Source organism: Terrapene carolina, unplaced genomic scaffold (genome assembly GCF_002925995.2).
Source record: "Terrapene carolina triunguis isolate 2854851 unplaced genomic scaffold, T_m_triunguis-2.0 Scaffold692, whole genome shotgun sequence".
Lineage (NCBI taxonomy): Eukaryota > Metazoa > Chordata > Testudines > Emydidae > Terrapene > Terrapene triunguis.
Window position 1 is genome coordinate 784 of NW_020665043.1, and position 16,485 is coordinate 17,268.

Below are 16,485 nucleotides of genomic sequence, written 5' to 3' on the forward strand. Positions count from 1 at the left end.
CCCCAACTAAATCATCCCAGCCAGGGAAGCACAAGCAGGAGAGCGCAAGAGGGGAGGACTCCTGTCTCATACTGAGAAAGAGGGACGATCGATGAGTTATCTTACGTGCCTATACACAAATGCAAGAAGCCTGGGAAACAAGCAGGGAGAACTGGAAGTCTTGGCACAGTCAGGGAACTATGATGCGATTGGAATAACAGAGACTTGGTGGGATAACTCACATGACTGGAGTACTGTCATGGATGGATATAAACTGTTCAGGAAGGACAGGCAGGGCAGAAAAGGTGGGGGAGTTGCGTTGTATGTAAGAGAGGAGTATGACTGCTCAGAGCTCCGGTATGAAACTGCAGGAAAACCTGAGAGTCTCTGGATAAAGTTGAGAAGTGTGAGCAACAAGGGTGATGTCGTGGTGGGAGTCTGCTATAGACCACCAGACCAGGGGGATGAGGTGGACGAGGCTTTCTTCTGGCAACTAGCAGAAGTTGCTAGATCGCAGGCCCTGGTTCTCATGGGAGACTTTAATCACCCTGATATCTGCTGGGAGAGCAATACAGCGGTGCACAGACAATCCAGGACGTTTTTGGAAAGTGTCGGGGACAATTTCCTGGTGCAAGTGCTGGAGGAACCAACTAGGGGCAGAGCTCTTCTTGACCTGCTGCTCACAAACCGGGAAGAATTAGTAGGGGAAGCGAAAGTGGATGGGAACCTGGGAGGCAGTGACCATGAGATGGTCGAGTTCAGGATCCTGACACAAGGAAGAAAGGAGAGCAGCAGAATACGGACCCTGGACTTCAGAAAAGCAGACTTTGACTCCCTCAGGGAACAGATGGGCAGGATCCCCTGGGAGAATAACACAAAGGGGAAAGGGGTCCAGGAGAGCTGGCTGTATTTTAAAGAATCCTTATTGCGGTTGCAGGAACAAACCATCCCGACGTGTAGAAAGAATAGTAAATATGGCAGGCGACCAGCTTGGCTAAACAGTGAAATCCTTGCTGATCTTAAACGCAAAAAAGAAGCTTACAAGAAGTGGAAGATTGGACAAATGACCAGGGAGGAGTATAAAACTATTGCTCAGGCATGCAGGAGTGAAATCAGGAAGGCCAAATCACACTTGGAGTTGCAGCTAGCAAGGGATGTTAAGAGTAACAAGAAGGGTTTCTTCAGGTATGTTAACAACAAGAAGAAAGTCAAGGAAAGTGTGGGCCCCTTATTGAATGGGGGAGGCAACCTAGTGACCGAGGATGTGGAAAAAGCTAATGTACTCAATGCTTTTTTGCCTCTGTCTTCACGAACAAGGTCAGCTCCCAGACTGCTGCACTGGGCAGCACAGTATGGGGAGAAGGTGACCAGCCCTCTGTGGAGAAAGAAGTGGTTCGGGACTATTTAGAAAAACTGGACGTGCACAAGTCCATGGGGCCGGATGCGCTGCATCCGAGGGTGCTAAAGGAGTTGGCGGATGTGATTGCGGAGCCATTGGCCATTACCTTTGAAAACTCATGGCGATCGGGGGAGGTCCCGGATGACTGGAAAAAGGCTAATGTAGTGCCCATCTTTAAAAAAGGGAAGAAGGAGGATCCGGGGAACTACAGGCCAGTCAGCCTCACCTCAGTCCCTGGAAAAATCATGGAGCAGGTCCTCAAGGAATCAATTCTGAAGCACTTAGAGGAGAGGAAAGTGATCAGGAACAGTCAGCATGGATTCACCAAGGGGAAGTCGTGCCTGACTAACCTAATTGCCTTCTATGAGGAGATAACTGACTCTGTGGATGAGGGGAAAGCAGTGGATGTGTTATTCCTTGACTTTAGCAAAGCTTTTGATACGGTCTCCCACAGTATTCTTGCCACCAAGTTAAAGAAGTATGGGCTGGATGAATGGACTGTAAGGTGGATAGAAAGCTGGCTAGATCGTCGGGCTCAACGGGTAGTGATCAATGGCTCCATGTCTAGTTGGCAGCCGGTTTCGAGCAGCGTGCCCCAAGGGTCGGTCCTGGGGCCGGTTTTGTTTAATATCTTTATTAATGATCTGGAGGATGGTGTGGACTGCACTCTCAGCAAGTTTGCAGATGACACTAAACTGGGAGGCGTGGTAGGTACACTAGAGGGTAGGGATCGGATACAGAGGGACCTAGATAAATTAGAGGATTGGGCCAAAAGAAACCTGATGAGGTTCAACAAGGACAAGTGCAGAGTCCTGCACTTAGGACAGAAGAATCCCACACACTGCTACAGACTAGGGACCGAATGGCTGGGTAGCAGTTCTGCAGAAAAGGACCTAGGGGTCACAGTGGACGAGAAGCTGGATATGAGTCGACAGTGTGCTCTTGTTGCCAAGAAGGCTAACGGCATTTTGGGCTGTATAGGTAAGGGCATTGCCAGTAGATCGAGGGACATGATCGTTCCCCTTTATTCAACATTGGCAAGGCCTCATCTGGAGTACTGTGTCCAGTTTTGGGCCCCACACTACAAGAAGGATGTGGAAAAATTGGAGAGAGTCCAGCGGAGGGCAACAAAAATGATTAGGGGTCTGGAGCACATGACTTATGAGGAGAGGCTGAAGGAACTGGGATTGTTTAGTCTGCAGAAGAGAAGAATGAGGGGGGATTTGATAGCTGCTTTCAACTACCTGAAAGGGGGTTCCAAAGAGGATGGATCTAGACTGTTCTCAGTGGTACCTGATGACAGAACAAGGAGTAATGGTCTCAAGTTGCAGTAGGGGAGGTCTAGGGTGGATATTAGGAAACACTATTTCACTAGGAGGGTGGTGAAGCACTGGAATGCGTTACCTAGGGAGGTGGTGGTATCTCCTTCCTTAGAGGTTTTTAAGGCCCGGCTTGACAAAGCCCTGGCTGGGATGATTTAGTTGGGAATTGGTCCTGCTTTGAGCAGGAGGTTGGACTAGATACCTCCTGAGGTCCCTTCCAACCCTGCTGACTGTTCCTGATCACTTTCTTCTCCTCTAAGGGCTTCAGAATTGATTCCTTGAGGACCTGCTCCATGATTTTTCCAGGGACTGAGGTGAGGCTGACTGGCCTGTAGTTCCCCGGATCCTCCTCCTTCCCTTTTTTTAAAAATGGGCACTACATTAGCCTTTTTCCAGTCATACATTAGCCTTTTTCCAGTCATGAGGACTTTAAGCCATGAGGACTCATGTTCAGCCTCATAACTGTCTACATGAACTTATAACCCACAACATAACGATAACAACGATGTTCAGTGCAGCATGAGCCTGCCGAAGACACGCGACATGACAAACTTTGCATTGGATACCCCCCAATCATTTTATAAGGGTGTCACAACCCAATGCCCCCCCCCCCTTAGGGAGTCCCCTGGGAAGGTAGAGCAGCATCGTATATTGCTAACGCTGTTGCAAGCATCGCAAAGCATTTTGGGGAGGGTTAAAGGTGTGTGAGTGGAGAGGGGAAGTTTCCTTTGTAGGTTACACGAGGGCGAGAAGGGGGGGAAGAAGAAGAAAAGAGCAGGGAACGGGTTAACTCAACCATGCAGCTACCAAACTCAGTGCAAAGATAAAACTCTGGCCCCCGCCCAAGTACACTGCGCCCAACTGAGACTTGGCTGACAGCCAAGAAAGACGGGCTTGAATGTGCCCAAGAGGCTGTGAGAAAGAGAAATCCAGCTGCCAGCAGGAAGGAAAACAAAGTCTAGGGGCTGCAGGGATGGAAAACACCGACGAGACAGCGAAAGGGGGAGCCGAGCCTCGTGTCCCTGGGACTGGGCTGTTTCGGGAACGTTGAAGAGGCCACAGAAAGCTGGTTTGGACTGGCACAGGGGGCACCCGGAGCACAGGTCCCCGAACGGAGCACCCCCCCCCCGAGGACTGAAAAGCCTCCTGAGCGCTGGAGCAATTTGGAGAGCAACAGCAGAGCTGGACGACCTGGGCCCAGGACAACGCTCCCGTCCGCTCTTCTCCTGACGCTACTCCCAGACTTGGCCGGTCTGGGTCGTGCGTGTGTGAGTATGAACGTGGGGTAGGGCCCGGGGGCACTACCGCTTTCCTTCTTCCCCTGAGCGACATGGGAGCATTCCCAGCACTCTCCGCTGTGAGTCGACTATTTTATCAAGAATGCTTTAAAATGTAGACCCTTGGTGTGCCCCGTCATCTCCTCCCCAAAAAAGATCCTGTAATCTGTCACAAGGGAACTGGGGTTATTTAGTCTGCAGAAGAGAAGAGTGAGGAGGGATTCGATAGAAGCTTTCAACTACCTGAAGGGGGGTTCCAAAGAGGATGGAGCTCGGCTGTTCTCGGCGGCGGCAGATGACAGAACAAGGAGCAATGGTCTCAAGTTGCAGTGCGGGAGGTCTAGGTTGGATATTAGGAAACACTATTTCACTAGGAGGGTGGTGAAGCACTGGAATGGTTACCTAGGGAGGTGGTGGAATCTCCTTACTTGGAGGTGTTTAACGCCCGGCTTGACAGAGCCCTGGCTGGGATGATTTAGTTGGGGATTGATCCTGCTTTGAGCAGGCGGTTGGACTAGATACCTCCTGAGGTCCCTTCCAACCCTGATATTCTAAGATAAGGATGAAAATGAGGGTGCTGGGGGTTCCCCCGTGGTATAGAGCATCACACTCACCCAGCCAGTCCCCTGTGGCTGGTGCCCCCTAGAGGGGAAAGGCCCCAATCCCCATTCCCCGCCCCCCTGAGCCAGCCAGTCCTCGTCCTGGGGCCGGATGGGAGCCGGTGCCCCCTAGAGGGGACAGGCCCCGTGTCCCATTCCCTGCATCTCTAAGAGGGGTGGGGCCACATCACTTTGCACCGTCGCTCCTCGTACAACCCCCTCCACCCTGTCCAGCGACACCCTGTGCACCAACATGGCCTCCCCATACAGACACAGCTCGTCCTTCATGCCGTACACCTGGAATTGGTCGTCGTGCCGGTACCACAGCCCAGCGGCCAGCACCAGGAAGCCGAAGTAGACGTCGTCCAGCGGGAAGACGGGGATGCGCTCGGAGACCGAGGCCAGGGCCGGAACGCTGGCCCTGGGCATGATGAACCCGCCCCCGGAGGGGAAATCAGGGTACGTGTCCTGGGGGAACAGGGCAGAGGAGACGTGATATTTACCCACTTTGAACACGACTGCTTGGCCCTGCATGTTGCCGTGGATGACGTGGGAGGCGTTAGGGTTAGGCCCAGGTAGCCCACCATAGCGGGGGGGTTCAACAAACACCTCGTCGTCCCCTGGAGGAGGGAAAAGATGCTGAGGAGGGTGCAGCTGGGGGCTGGATGTCCTCGCCAGAGCCCGGGAGAGAACCCGGGAGTCCTGGCTCCCAGCCCCCCCTGCTCTAACCCACCAGCCCCCGCTTCCCTCCCAGAGCCGGGGAGAGACCCCAGGAGTCCTGGCTCCCAGCCCCCCTGCTCCAACCCACCAGCCCCCACTCCCCTCCCAGAGCTGGGGGGAGGACCCAGGCGTCCGGGCTCACCTTTGAAGATGAAATCCGCCTGCCTGCAGTGCGCCCCCACCCAGCGCAGGAAGCAGCGCTCCTTGAGCGACAGATTGGGGTGGCTCTCGCTGAAATCCCACAGCACCACGTCCCCAAACTCCCCGCTCCCCCGGCCCAGCAGGGCCAGGTCCCGGGGGTCGGGGGATACCCCCATGAGGAAGATGGGTCGGACCTGGTAGCCCCTCAGGACCCTGGGCCGGGCCCACGTGCGGCGGGCAGTGGCCCGTCTGGCGCTGGACGCTGGGTGGGATTTCACGGCCAGGAGCAGCAGGGGCGGCCCCGGGGGCCCGGTGCAAACCCCGTCCCCTGGGATCAGCTCCCGGCACCGGTAGCTCTGCAGCTGGGGGAACTCAGCCCGGAAGGCGGCGTAATCCAAGCGGAAGGTGATGGTCCCGTCGCTCAGCTCCACAGGGCCGGGGCCTGGGCCGGCCTGCGGGGTCTGCCTCAATTGGATCCTCACGGTGTGAAAGAGCCCAACCCCCCCCCCCCCCCCCCCCCCCGATCATAATCATCAGCAGCAGCATCCGGGCACCCAAGGGAAAGAAATGCAGACACAAAACAGGCTGTGGTGTGATAAAGAAACAAGTTCACACCATTTATGGGCAGATCAAGACTGAATGTAGGACCCAGGAGTCCTGGCTCCCAGGCCCCCTGCTCTCACCCACTAGCCCCCACTTGCCTCCCAGAGCCGGGGAGAGAACCCAGGAGTCCTGGCTCCCAGCCCCCCTTGCTCTAACCCCACCAGCCCCCAATCCCTTCCCAGAGCCGGGGAGAGAACCCAGGAGTCCTGGCTCCCAGCCCCCCTGCTCTCACCCACCAGGTCGGCCACGTTAGCCAAACCCACCCAGACGAACCTTGAGCGATGCGCAGCAGACGCCAATGTGAACGGCAAGAGGCTACGGTGAGGGGCACAGCAGGGGAGGAGGCCACGTGTGCTGCCCAGGGGGGGAAGGAGGGGCCCCTCCCCTGCAGCTCACTGCTGCTGGGGGGCAGAGGACTGGGGGGGTCCTCCTCTCTGGCCCCAGCCGGGGGCAGCCTGTCTGCACCCCAAACTCCCCCTCCCCGGCCCCGCCTGTGACGCAGTCGGGTTTTATTCATCTTATGTTGCTTGTGAGTCTGACTGTCCTAGACGAATACAGGGTGTGCCTCAGTTTCCCTGTGTGCTGCACCAACACTTCGGGGGTGGGAATTGGGGGTGTGATTTTGCTGAGGCCCTGGGTCAGGTGAGGCTGCCCAGCTGTTTGCACTGGTGTAACCTGAGACACAGGAGGGGGGTGCGACCAGGTGACACCTTTTGCCCAGAAGCGAGACAAGGAAGAGGAGCGAAGAGGGGTGTCAGAGGTGGGGTGGCTAGAGGCTGGCAGTCTGCGTGGGGGGACTGGAAGAAGGGGGAATCCGGGGCGTCTGGGCCAGGACTCCCCAAGATGGGCTTGGCTGAAAGTCACTGATTTCTGTACTAACGAGCTCTGCCCTACGCCGTGATCCTGTCGACTAATAAACCTTTTGTTCTCCCGGCTGGCTGAGAGTCATGTCTGACTGCGGAGTTGGGGGGCAGGGCCCTCTGGCTCCCCCAGGACCCCGCCCGGGTCCTTATTTACTTTCTCCACACCCGTCATGATTTTATAGATCTCTATCCCATCCCTCCTTAGTCGTTTCTTTTCCAAGCTGAAAAGTCCCAGTCTGATTAATCTCTCCTCACACGACAGCCGTTCCAGACCCCGAATCAGTTTTGTTGCCCTTTTCTGTGCCTTTCGCAATCCCAATCTATCTTTTTGGAGACGGGCCGGCCACATCTGCCCGCAGGATGTCTCTAATGTCCGGTCACTGAAGGGAGCCAGCGGCCGTTGTCCCGGACTCGAGAGGTGTGCGTGTCACCTCCATTTCGATCAAGTGAATTGCAACGATATTGTGTGGGGACTTTTTCCCGACCCCAGGCACCCTGACGGGGAACAGACCAGGCGTCATGGATTGGCCGCTTATTACTCGATACCGTCTCAGACTCGAGGTAAGGATTTTGGACGTTCTGGCCCCACTGTTTGAATCTCATCCATTGTGGGTTCAGACAAGAGCACGGTCGCTTGGATCAATCTCTCCCCAACCGGAGGGGTTGTGTTCCCACTGATTTCTTCTGCACTTGGCCGGGAGGGAAGCAGTGACATGACCCCCGCTTTGGGGTGTTGGGGCGCAGGGGAAAATCAACGCCGGACCAGACCCTGTCCAGATACGGCGTCTCCGTCGCTTGCCAGAAGTTCACTGAAAACCGTTTTTTCAACCTTTTCCCGCGTGCGTTTGCCAGGGGACGCCGGAGCCCCAACCCCGGAGCCTCATGTAACAGGGCGAAATGTCGGGCACATTGATCGGAGTTACTGTCTTTGAAGGAACCGCAGGACACCTGGGTTCTCTCCCCGGCTCTGGTGGTTAGAGTGGGGGGGGGCGGCGCCCTGGGAGCCAGGATTCCTGGGTTCTGAGCCATCTGCACTGTCCTCAGCGTATTTTCCCTGCTCCAGGGGACGACGAGGAGTTTGTGAACCCCCCTGCTATAGTGGCCTACCTGAGCCAGACGCCCAACGCCTCCCACGTCATCCACGGCTACATTCGCAACCATTCGGCCGTGATGAGAAGCACGAAATATCGTGTCTCCTCCACCCTGTTCCCCCAGGACACGTACCCCGACTTCCCCTCCGGGGGCGGGTTCCTCATGCCCAGGGCCAGTGTCCCGGCCCTGGTCACGACCTCTGAGCACATCCCCGTCTTCCCGCTGGACGACGTCTACTTCGGCTTCCTGGTGCTGGCCGCCGGGCTGCGGTACCGGCACGACAACAGATTCCGGGTGTACGGCGTGCGGGACGAGCTGTGTCTGTACGCGGAGGCCTTCGTGGTGCACGGGGTGTCGCTGGGCAGGGTGGAGGTGGTGAGGAGGGGGTTGTACAAGGAGCGACGGTGCAACGTGACGGGGCCTCTCCCCTCTTAGGGGTGCAGGGAATGGGGCAGGGGCCTGTCCCCTCTAGGGGGCACCGGCTCCCATCCGGCCCCAGGGCAGGGACTGGCTGGCTCAGGGGGGCGGGGAATGGGGCACGGAGGCTTTTGCCAACTATCTGGATTAAATTTGATTACTTGTGCCCTACTTTTGACTAGTTATTGTCGGGGTTCAGAGTTTGCTGGGGGGGGGGGGTGTCTCATAATTCTGGGAATTAAGCACAGGGCCCCCGTATCCCCCACTCCCCTGGGTCACCCCACTGCTGTCAAGAAAGATTTTAACAGCAGCCATCATTAGGTTTCAGAGTTAACACTCCCAAACTAACAGACTCATCCGTGTGTGTGTGGTCAGCGTGACTAGAGCTCTGTGCCTCGGTGCGCAAAGGCAATGCCAGTAGGTGGCGCTGCCTACTGGAAACGGGGAGGTGGGGAGCCGAGGAGGGCTCCATTGCAAAGCCCCCAAATGCTGCGCAGCTGTGGCAAAGGGAAGCGGAGTCAAGGTAGAAACATGGCACTGTTCACTCTAGTCCCTAATGATGGCTGATTTGAAGTGTCAGGGCAGATAAGGAATTTGAGGCATAAAATCCACCCCCTTCATACAGAACAAAGCTACCTCCCCCCCCCCCCGCCCCTGACCCCGTTGCTAAGCGACACATGCTATCCAGCTGGCGGTTACATCCAGGTATTTATTGAAATCGAGTTGGGACCGACAAGGTGAAATGTACAAACAGTCGGCGGTGGGGGTGAGGTGGGGAATTCGGTGGCGGAGACTCGTATAAAAAACCCGGGGGGGTGGGGGAGTGAGAGGGGCAGTTTGTGGGGAACAGGGCGGGGCTTAAAACAAGGGGTGGGGCCGTCTCACTCAGAAGAAATCCACGTCTTCGGGGGCGTCCAGGTCTCTGTACTCGACGATCGCGCGGGGGTCACCCCGGACCATCCTGGGGGGGGGGAAGAGACGGAGTGGGTGAGAGCCACGGGCCCGTTCTGCCCCATATCCACCCCCCCCACACGCCGCTCTCCGATGGGTTCACCGGTCCCCACCTACCTGTTGCGCGGTTTGTTGAGGTAGCCGCCCTGCCCCCGGAAGGTGTCATAATTACCACGGCCGGCGGCGTAGGGGGCGTGAGGGTAGGGGGGGCCGCCTGTGGGAGGGACAGACGGACATGTGTCAGCAGAGAAAACTCAGCACAATCTTCTTACCCAGGGACCCCTCGCCCGGCGCTGAGATGCGGCCACTTCTGGGGTGGGGAACCCCTTGCCCAACACTCAATCCCCACCCCGCTCCCAGCAGGAAGGGGCATCCCCTACTGAACTCCGCATCCCAACTTACCACCGTATCCCATAATAGGCGGGCGGGGCTGTCCGTACGGCATCAGCCCCTGGGGTGTCTGGTGTGGGTAGGGCAGCCCAGGGGTGAGACCTGGAAGGAGGGGAAGAAAGGAAGGGCAGAGATGTAAGACACTGGGGTCCCAGCCCCCGCTCCCCTCCCAGAGCTGGGGAGAGAACCCAGGCATCCTGGCTCCCAGACCCCCTGCTCTAACCCACCAGCCCCACTCCCCTCCCAGAGCCGGGGAGAGAACCCAGGCATCCGGGCTCCCAGCCCCCTCTGCTCTAACCCACCAGCCCCACTCCCCTCCCAGAGCTGGGGAGAGAACCCAGGAGCCCTGGCTTCCCCTGCTCTAACCACCAGCCCCCACTCCCCTGCTGGAGCCGGGGAGAGAACCCAGGAGTCCTGGCTCCCAGCCCCCCCTGCTCTAACCCACCAGCCCCCACTCCCCTCCCAGAGCCGGGGAGAGAACCCAGGAGTCCTGGCTCCCAGCCCCCCTGCTCTACCCACCAGTCCCCACTCCCCTCCCAGAGCCGGGGAGAGAACCCAGGAGTCCTGGCTCCCAGCCCCCTTGCTTTCACTCCCCCATACAGCGAAGACCAGGGTTCCCGTGTGAGACCCAGAAGGGCAGATGGGCCCCGAACCCCAGGGGCACAACACCCCCCCACCCACCATCTCCCGGGGGGGCGCCGCGTACCCTGCCCGGGTCCGGGGGGCTGGTTGGGTTTAATCTCGGGCAGCGCCGGGCGCTTGGCGTCCATGAGGAAGCTGTTGAAGAATGACACCTCCTTCTTCACCTCCTCGATCTTCTCGGCGTGCTTGTTGAAGATGTGTTTGCGCACGAACTCGGGGCCCTGCCGGGGAGGGGGCGGAGACAGGGGTGAGTTGGGGAAACCGAGGAAGGGGGAGTCCCTCACCCCCCCCGGTTCCCGCACACACACCTTGAATTTCTTGCCGCTGAGCGGGCACAGCCACTTGTCCTTGCCCAGCTCCTGGGTGTTGGCCGTGACGAACTTCTCCACCTCCTGCTCGGGGTCCTTCTTGCCCATCTTCTGGGCCTCCTCGTCCGACAGCGACTCCCGCACGGTGGAGAGCGGGGCCAGCTTCTCCTCGAAAGTCTTCTGCCACTCGGCCACTGCAGAGGGGACCCAGGAGTCCTGAGCGCCGGCCCCCCCGGCTCGAACCGCTAGCCCCCGCTGCCCTCCCAGAGCCAGGGGGAACCCAGGAGTCCTGGCTCCCAGCCCCTCCTGCTCTAACCCACCAGCCTCCACTCCCCTCCCAGAGCTGGGGAGAGAACCCAGGAGTCCTGGCTCCCAGTCCCCCTGCTCTAACCCACCAGCCCCCACTCCCCTCTCAGAGCTGGGGAGAGAACCCAGGAGTCTGGGCTCCCAGCCCCTGCTGCTCTGACCCAGCAGCCCCCACTCCCCTCCCCAGTTGGGGGGAACCCAGGCGTCTGGCGGTACCTTCCCCGTGGCTGACACGGTTGGGGGGCATGGGCCCGCGCACGTGGATGATCCCGCAGCGGTTCGGCATCTCGTCCTCATTGAGATACTCCGAGGTGTTGTAATAATCCACCGAGTGCACGATCCGCAGGTAGAGCAGCAGCTTGTCCAGCACCTGGGGGCACCGGGGAGGGGGGGTCAGGTGCGGAGCAGGGCCCGCGCCCCATGGAGGGGACAGGCCCCTGCCCCCCTGAGCCAGCCAGTCCCCGCCCTGGGGCCAGGTGGGAGCCAGCGCCCCATGGAGGGGACAGGCCCCCGCCCCCCTGAGCCAGCCAGTCCCCGCCCTGGGGCCAGGTGGGAGCCGGCGCCCCCCAGAGGGGACAGGCCCCTGCCCCATTCCCCACCCCCCTCACCTTGATGAGCTTCTCGTCCCTCTCCACGTTGATCTCGGCCGGGTTCCCCTCCTTGGGGGGCTCGTCGGCCGCCTCCCCCGTCTTGCCCAGCAGCTCCTCCTCCTCGGCACTCACCTCCTCGATCAGGTAGTCCGTGATGTTCTTCAGGATGGGGTTCTGGGAGGGCAGGCTCTGGGGGGCGGGGGGACACGGGACAGGTGAGCAAAGGGGGGACCTCCCAGGAGCTCATGGGGCACGGCTCCCTCTTTAGCCGCCTCCCAGAAGCCTGTGGGGCGGAGCTCCCTGTTTAGCCACCTCCCAGAAACCTTTGGGGTGGGGCTCCCTCTTCAGCCACCTCCCAGAAGCCTGTGGGGCCATCCGGGAAGGCGGCGGGGGAGGGGGGATAGACAGTCCCCATGGCCGTAGATCACGCCCCCAGAATCCTTTGCAGGATCTTCATGGGATGCCGCGGTGTGAGGGGGAAGGCTGGTGGGAAGCCGTGGGGCAGAGGCGTGACCCCCCCCCCCGGATACTGACCGAGACCTGGGGGGCCTCACGGGGCTCCCCCGCCCCCCACAGCTGGGTGCGGTCGTCCAGGGTGTGGATGAGTTTGGCCGCCAGCTTGATGTCGTTGCGGACGATCTGCTTGTGCTGCGTGATGCCGTTGATGTTGCGGACGCGGCGGGTCAGGTCGCGGTTCACGCCGGGGCTCAGCTCGCACTCCCGCAGCTGGGGGGGGGGGGGGGGGGAGACTGAGCTGAGATGCGGCCACCTCTGGGGCGGGGCAGCCGGTTATCCAGGGACCCCTCGCCCGGCGCTGAGAGGCAGCCACCTCTGGGGCGGCTGGTTACACAGGAACCCCTCGCCCAGCGCTGAGAGGCAGCCACCTCTGGGGCGGGGCGGCCGGTTACCCAGGGACCCCTTGCCCGGCATGGAGATGCACCCCCCAAATCTCCACTCAGGGGCGCAGCTTCCAACACCCCCCACCTGCCCCCCCGCGCCGCAGCCTTACACGGATGTTCTGCAGGCTCCAGCAGATCTCCTTGATGTTCACGCTCCGGTTGAAAGTCACCCAGCCCCTGCGGAAAAACCTGACGCACACGCCCGGCGTTAGCACCCGGGAACACGGGACCCCCCCGCAGTGCCCGCCTCTGCCTGGTTTCGCCCCGCCCCCCCCGGCGGATGCCACTTACCTCCTCTCGGGCTGGGGGTCGGACAGGGCCACGCGCATGAAGCCGGGATACCGCTTGCAGAGCTGGGGGGACAGAGAGATCGGGGGGGTGTTAGGAAGGGGACTGGATCTATGCTCTCCCCGCCGCCGCCCCCCCAGAATATCAGCCCCCCCCGCTCACCGCCACGATCTCGGCCTGGGAGATGTTGGGGGCAATGTTGCGCATGAACAGGGAGCAAGTCTTGTGGAGGGGGCGGGGTTTGCACTCCAAGCCGTCCTTCTCCTTGGCCTTCGTCGTCGCCGCCGCCTCGTCCTCTTCCTCCTTCGCCTTCTTCTCCTCCTTGGGCTTCTCCTCTGCACCCCGCGCCACAGAGTTAGGGGGGGCCGGCCTGTGTCCCGTTCCCTGCCCCCCCCCCCCCCCCCCCCCCCCCCCGCCCCTGCCTCATATCCCGTTCTCCCCCCCCCCGAGCTAGCCAGTCCCTGCCCCATATCCCGTTCTCTGCCCCCCTGAGCCAGCCAGCCCCTACCCCACATCCCGATCCCCGCCTCCCTGAGTGAGCCAGTCCCCGCCCCACATCCCAATCCCCGCCTCCCTGAGCGAGCCAGTCCCCGCCCCATATCCCATTCCCCCACCCCCCCGAGCCAGCCAGGCCCTGCCCCATATCCCGTTCCCAGCCCCCCTGAGCCAGCCAGTCACCGCCCTGGGGCCGGATGGGAGTCGGCGCCCCCTATTCCCCGCCCCCCGAGCTAGCCAGTCCCCGCCCTGAGGAGGAGCCGGCGCCCCCTAGAGGGGACAGGCCCCTGCCCCATTCCCCGCCCCCCTGAGCCAGCCAGTCCCCGCCCCAGGGAGGAGCCAGCGCCCCCTAGAGGGGACAGGCCCGTGTCTCTCACCCTCCTTGTCCTCGGCACGGCCGCTCTCGGACTCTGTCTCGGACTCGGAGACGCTCCCCTCGTCGTAGCTGTCGTCCCCGCTGCGCTTCCGCTTGCGCTTCTTGCTGGCCTGAAAGGAGAAGGCCCGGTGAGCAGGAAAGGGGCGGAGCCTGCAGAAGGGGAGCGGGGCCTGCAAAAAGGGGGGCGCACAGGGGAGGCAGGGACTGGCATGAAGGGCACGGGACTGAGGATAAATGGGCGGGGCCAGTCAAGAGGGGGAGGAGCAAAGGGGACCGGGATGGGGTGGGGCTTAGGACCCACCTTTTTGGCCTCTTTCTCTGCTTCTTCCTCCTTCTTCGGCTTCTCCTCTTCCTCCTCGGAGGACTTCTTGGCTTTCTCCTCCACCGGCTCGTCGCCGTCAGCCTGGGGGAGCGGGGGGCACCCGTCAGAGACTCTGCACGTCCCCAACAAGCCGGCCCTCCGCCCCAAGGGACCTCACCTGCCTCCCCGCCCCCCCCCCCAAGGTGACAGGATAACGGCTCTCTACCCGGCTCCTTTGGATAGCACCCATCACCCCAGCGCCTGGGCGAGCGGGCCCGGCGGGGAAACTGAGGCACGGGCAGAGCCGGGATGCGTCGGCTCCCCTGACCTTTTTGCCTTCCTCCTTCTTGTCCTCTTTGTCCGAGCCCTTGCGGTCGGCGTCGGACAGCCGGGCCTCGTCCTTCTTCCCCGGCTCAGCCTTGTCCTGCCTCTCCTCCTCTTCCTCCTGATCCAGGATCTTCAAGTCGTTCTCCGTGCCTCCCTCCATCTTGATAACGGCTGGAGAAGAAAAAGAAGAAAAAAAAAATTGGTGTGGGTCAGTCTGGGGTCGTCGGCGCGGCTCAGAGGGGACCCCCTGCCCACCACGGCCGGGACCGCCCCCCGGCCCGCCACAGCCAAGTTGCTTCCCAATAAGAGAAAAGAAACGGTGGATAAAAGAGCTACTACTGCTGTCGCCAGGGGAGGATCTCCCTTCAGCTCCAGCGGTAGAGGCGCCTGTCTTCGGACTCCACGGTCGGGCGTTTTGGATCCCTAGACGGATGGGGTCTTTGGATCCGAACAACGTGGGTTTCGGGGCTTCCCCCCCCCCCCCGATATCTTCGGAACCAAAGCCCGCCCATTCCAGGCCCCCCTTACCGGCGTCCAGCATCTTGATGATCGCGTTGGCCTTGTCGATATCCAGCTGCAAGCTCTCAAACCAGCCGTTGTCCATGAGGTAGAGGAAGACGCTGAGCCGGTTCTGCAGGGCGCCGTGGGCCTCCTGCTTCCTCTTCCCCGCTTCGTCCGGGTGGTACTTGGAGCGAAACCTTCGGGAAGGGCGGGGGGAAAAGGCAGATGAGGAAAGATCAGAACGGGGCGCAGTGGAGAGAAGACGCCTCTAAAGGAGCTGCACATGCAGGTTGCATTGGAAAAAATTCGGGGTGGGAGGACAGGGGGGAAGCAGGGACAAGCCCCCGCCCCGGATCTTATTTATTGACGATTCGCGCCGGACACTGGTGAGGAAAAAATGAGATTTCGCCACATCAGGGTTTTTTTGTAGCTACGCTCTAAGTTTGCTCCCGGGCACGTTTGATGGCCAAGTGCCTGGCGGATGACGTTCAAATTGGTTCCTCGCTCGGACTGCAATCAAGCCGAGAGCGGGTCGGGTCGGGGGGGGGGGGGGGGGGGAGGGGTCGGAGGTCTGGGTTCGCTCCCCAGCTCTGGGAGGGGAGCTGGGACTCCTGGGTTCTCCCCCCTGCTGTTTAGACAGGGAGCTCTTTGTGTCAACAATACCGGATCCCAGTTGGGATCGATTACCCATCGCTCTGCGGGGCAGAACGGGAGGCCAGATCCCCGCCGGAAGCCCTTGGACCCGGAACCTGTTCTTCGCTCCACTGCTAATCTCACGCCAATTGCTTCCCCTAGCCTTTGGCTAGCTGGAGGACATGGTCTTTGGGCCAGCGAATCTAGGTGACCCCTGGCTGGTCCCTAACACTTCCCACCTGTAGATTCAGTGTCCGGTCCAAACCGGGGGCTCAGATCTTGGTCGGGGGGGTGGGGGGAAGCTCTAAGGCCAACCGTAACACCAGAGTTTTACCGCTATTTAGGTGCCTAACTCCCCTGGGTCTCCATGGGAATCAAGACGCCTAAATTCCTTGAAAGAAACCAAGATTCAGGGCCGGAATTTAAGGGTTGGCTTGTTTTCGAGCTGGTTTTCAAAGGGCAGGGGGGAATCAAGACCCCCCATTCCCACCTCGGGGGAGCCGATTGTTTTCTCGTACTGTATTTGTTTTTTGTCTTTTTTTTAAAAGAGTTGAGGTCCGATCGAATAAGACAGAACGTGTGTCATACATACACTCAGGATCAACTCCAGCTTTTTCCGATGGGAGCCTGAGAGATTCCTTCGGTGGGTTTTTAACCACTGGGCGCTTTGTTTTGGCTACGGAGTGGCGGGCACTCGCTCTCTCTCGCCGGGCGGTTTAGTTAACCGAAAACAAAACAAAAAAATCCCGGCTCGGGTGGGTTTGTGGTTTTTTTCCGCGGCTCTGGCTATCTGATTCCTGACCATTGTACATTCAGCTAGGCACTGCATTGTGCTCAGTGCTCGGCCCTGGCTATCTAGCTAAAAAAAAGAAAAAAATCACGGGCGAGAGAGAGAAGCCGGAAGAAAAAACCAAAAAAAATCAAGAGATTTAGATTCTCCAGGCTGACGGCAAAAGTGACTTCTGATTTTGAATTCTCTTGATTCTGGCACTTGGGAGGAGGGGAGAAAAGGGTCAGTTAACAGTTATCAGCCACACACACCCAAAAAAAAAAAAAAAAAAAAAAA

General features: G+C 59.7%; 3 protein-coding genes and 1 pseudogene across 4 annotated transcripts in view; 1 reads left to right on the forward strand and 3 right to left on the reverse strand.

The window, feature by feature from the left end:
• Positions 1-4,743: 4,743 nt before the first annotated feature.
• Positions 4,744-7,424, reverse strand: LOC112106826 (annotated as a pseudogene).
• LOC113408044 (acetylgalactosaminyl-O-glycosyl-glycoprotein beta-1,3-N-acetylglucosaminyltransferase-like) lies at positions 7,423-8,430 on the forward strand. Its single transcript, XM_026659800.1, has 2 exons — positions 7,423-7,464; positions 7,948-8,430. Exons 1-2 carry the CDS (start codon positions 7,423-7,425, stop codon positions 8,428-8,430), a joined length of 525 nt encoding a protein of 174 aa, XP_026515585.1.
• Positions 8,431-9,108: 678 nt separating this feature from the next.
• SRRT (serrate, RNA effector molecule) lies at positions 9,109-16,475 on the reverse strand. Of its 2 annotated transcripts, XM_024200273.3 has the most exons (16): positions 16,012-16,475; positions 14,814-14,983; positions 14,287-14,456; positions 13,959-14,060; positions 13,659-13,767; positions 12,949-13,121; positions 12,790-12,851; positions 12,609-12,687; positions 12,134-12,325; positions 11,618-11,788; positions 11,226-11,379; positions 10,704-10,897; positions 10,460-10,616; positions 9,766-9,855; positions 9,481-9,577; positions 9,109-9,373 (listed from the first exon to the last, which is right to left on the reverse strand). In XM_024200273.3, the coding sequence occupies exons 2-16, from the start codon at positions 14,887-14,889 to the stop codon at positions 9,298-9,300; spliced, it is 1,902 nt and encodes a 633-aa protein (XP_024056041.2). In that variant the 5' UTR covers positions 14,890-14,983; positions 16,012-16,475; the 3' UTR covers positions 9,109-9,297. The 2 variants fall into 2 exon arrangements, with proteins under 2 accessions (XP_024056041.2, XP_024056040.2); XM_024200272.3 differs by lacking the exon at positions 16,012-16,475 and having other exon boundaries at positions 14,814-15,344.
• Positions 16,320-16,485, reverse strand: part of LOC112106824 (serrate RNA effector molecule homolog) — a 10,449-nt gene continuing 10,283 nt past the window's right edge. Inside the window, exon 4 of the mRNA XM_026659802.1 lies at positions 16,320-16,409. Coding sequence (XP_026515587.1) covers positions 16,349-16,409 — 61 coding nt within the window. The 3' untranslated portion in view covers positions 16,320-16,348. The remainder of the gene's footprint in view (positions 16,410-16,485) is intronic.

Coding starts and splice junctions, on each gene's coding strand:
- LOC113408044 (XM_026659800.1), top strand. CDS start 7,423: ATGGATTGGCCGCTTATTACTCGATACCGTCTCAGACTCGAG. Junction 7,465..7,947: donor GATACCGTCTCAGACTCGAG/GTAAGGATTTTG, acceptor CACTGTCCTCAG/CGTATTTTCCCTGCTCCAGG.
- SRRT (XM_024200273.3), bottom strand. CDS start 14,889: ATGGACAACGGCTGGTTTGAGAGCTTGCAGCTGGATATCGACAAGGCC. Junction 11,789..12,133: donor GTGAGGCCCCCCAGGTCTCG/GTCAGTATCCGG, acceptor CCCGCCCCCCAG/AGCCTGCCCTCCCAGAACCC. Junction 9,374..9,480: donor CTCAACAAACCGCGCAACAG/GTAGGTGGGGAC, acceptor CCCCCCCCCCAG/GATGGTCCGGGGTGACCCCC.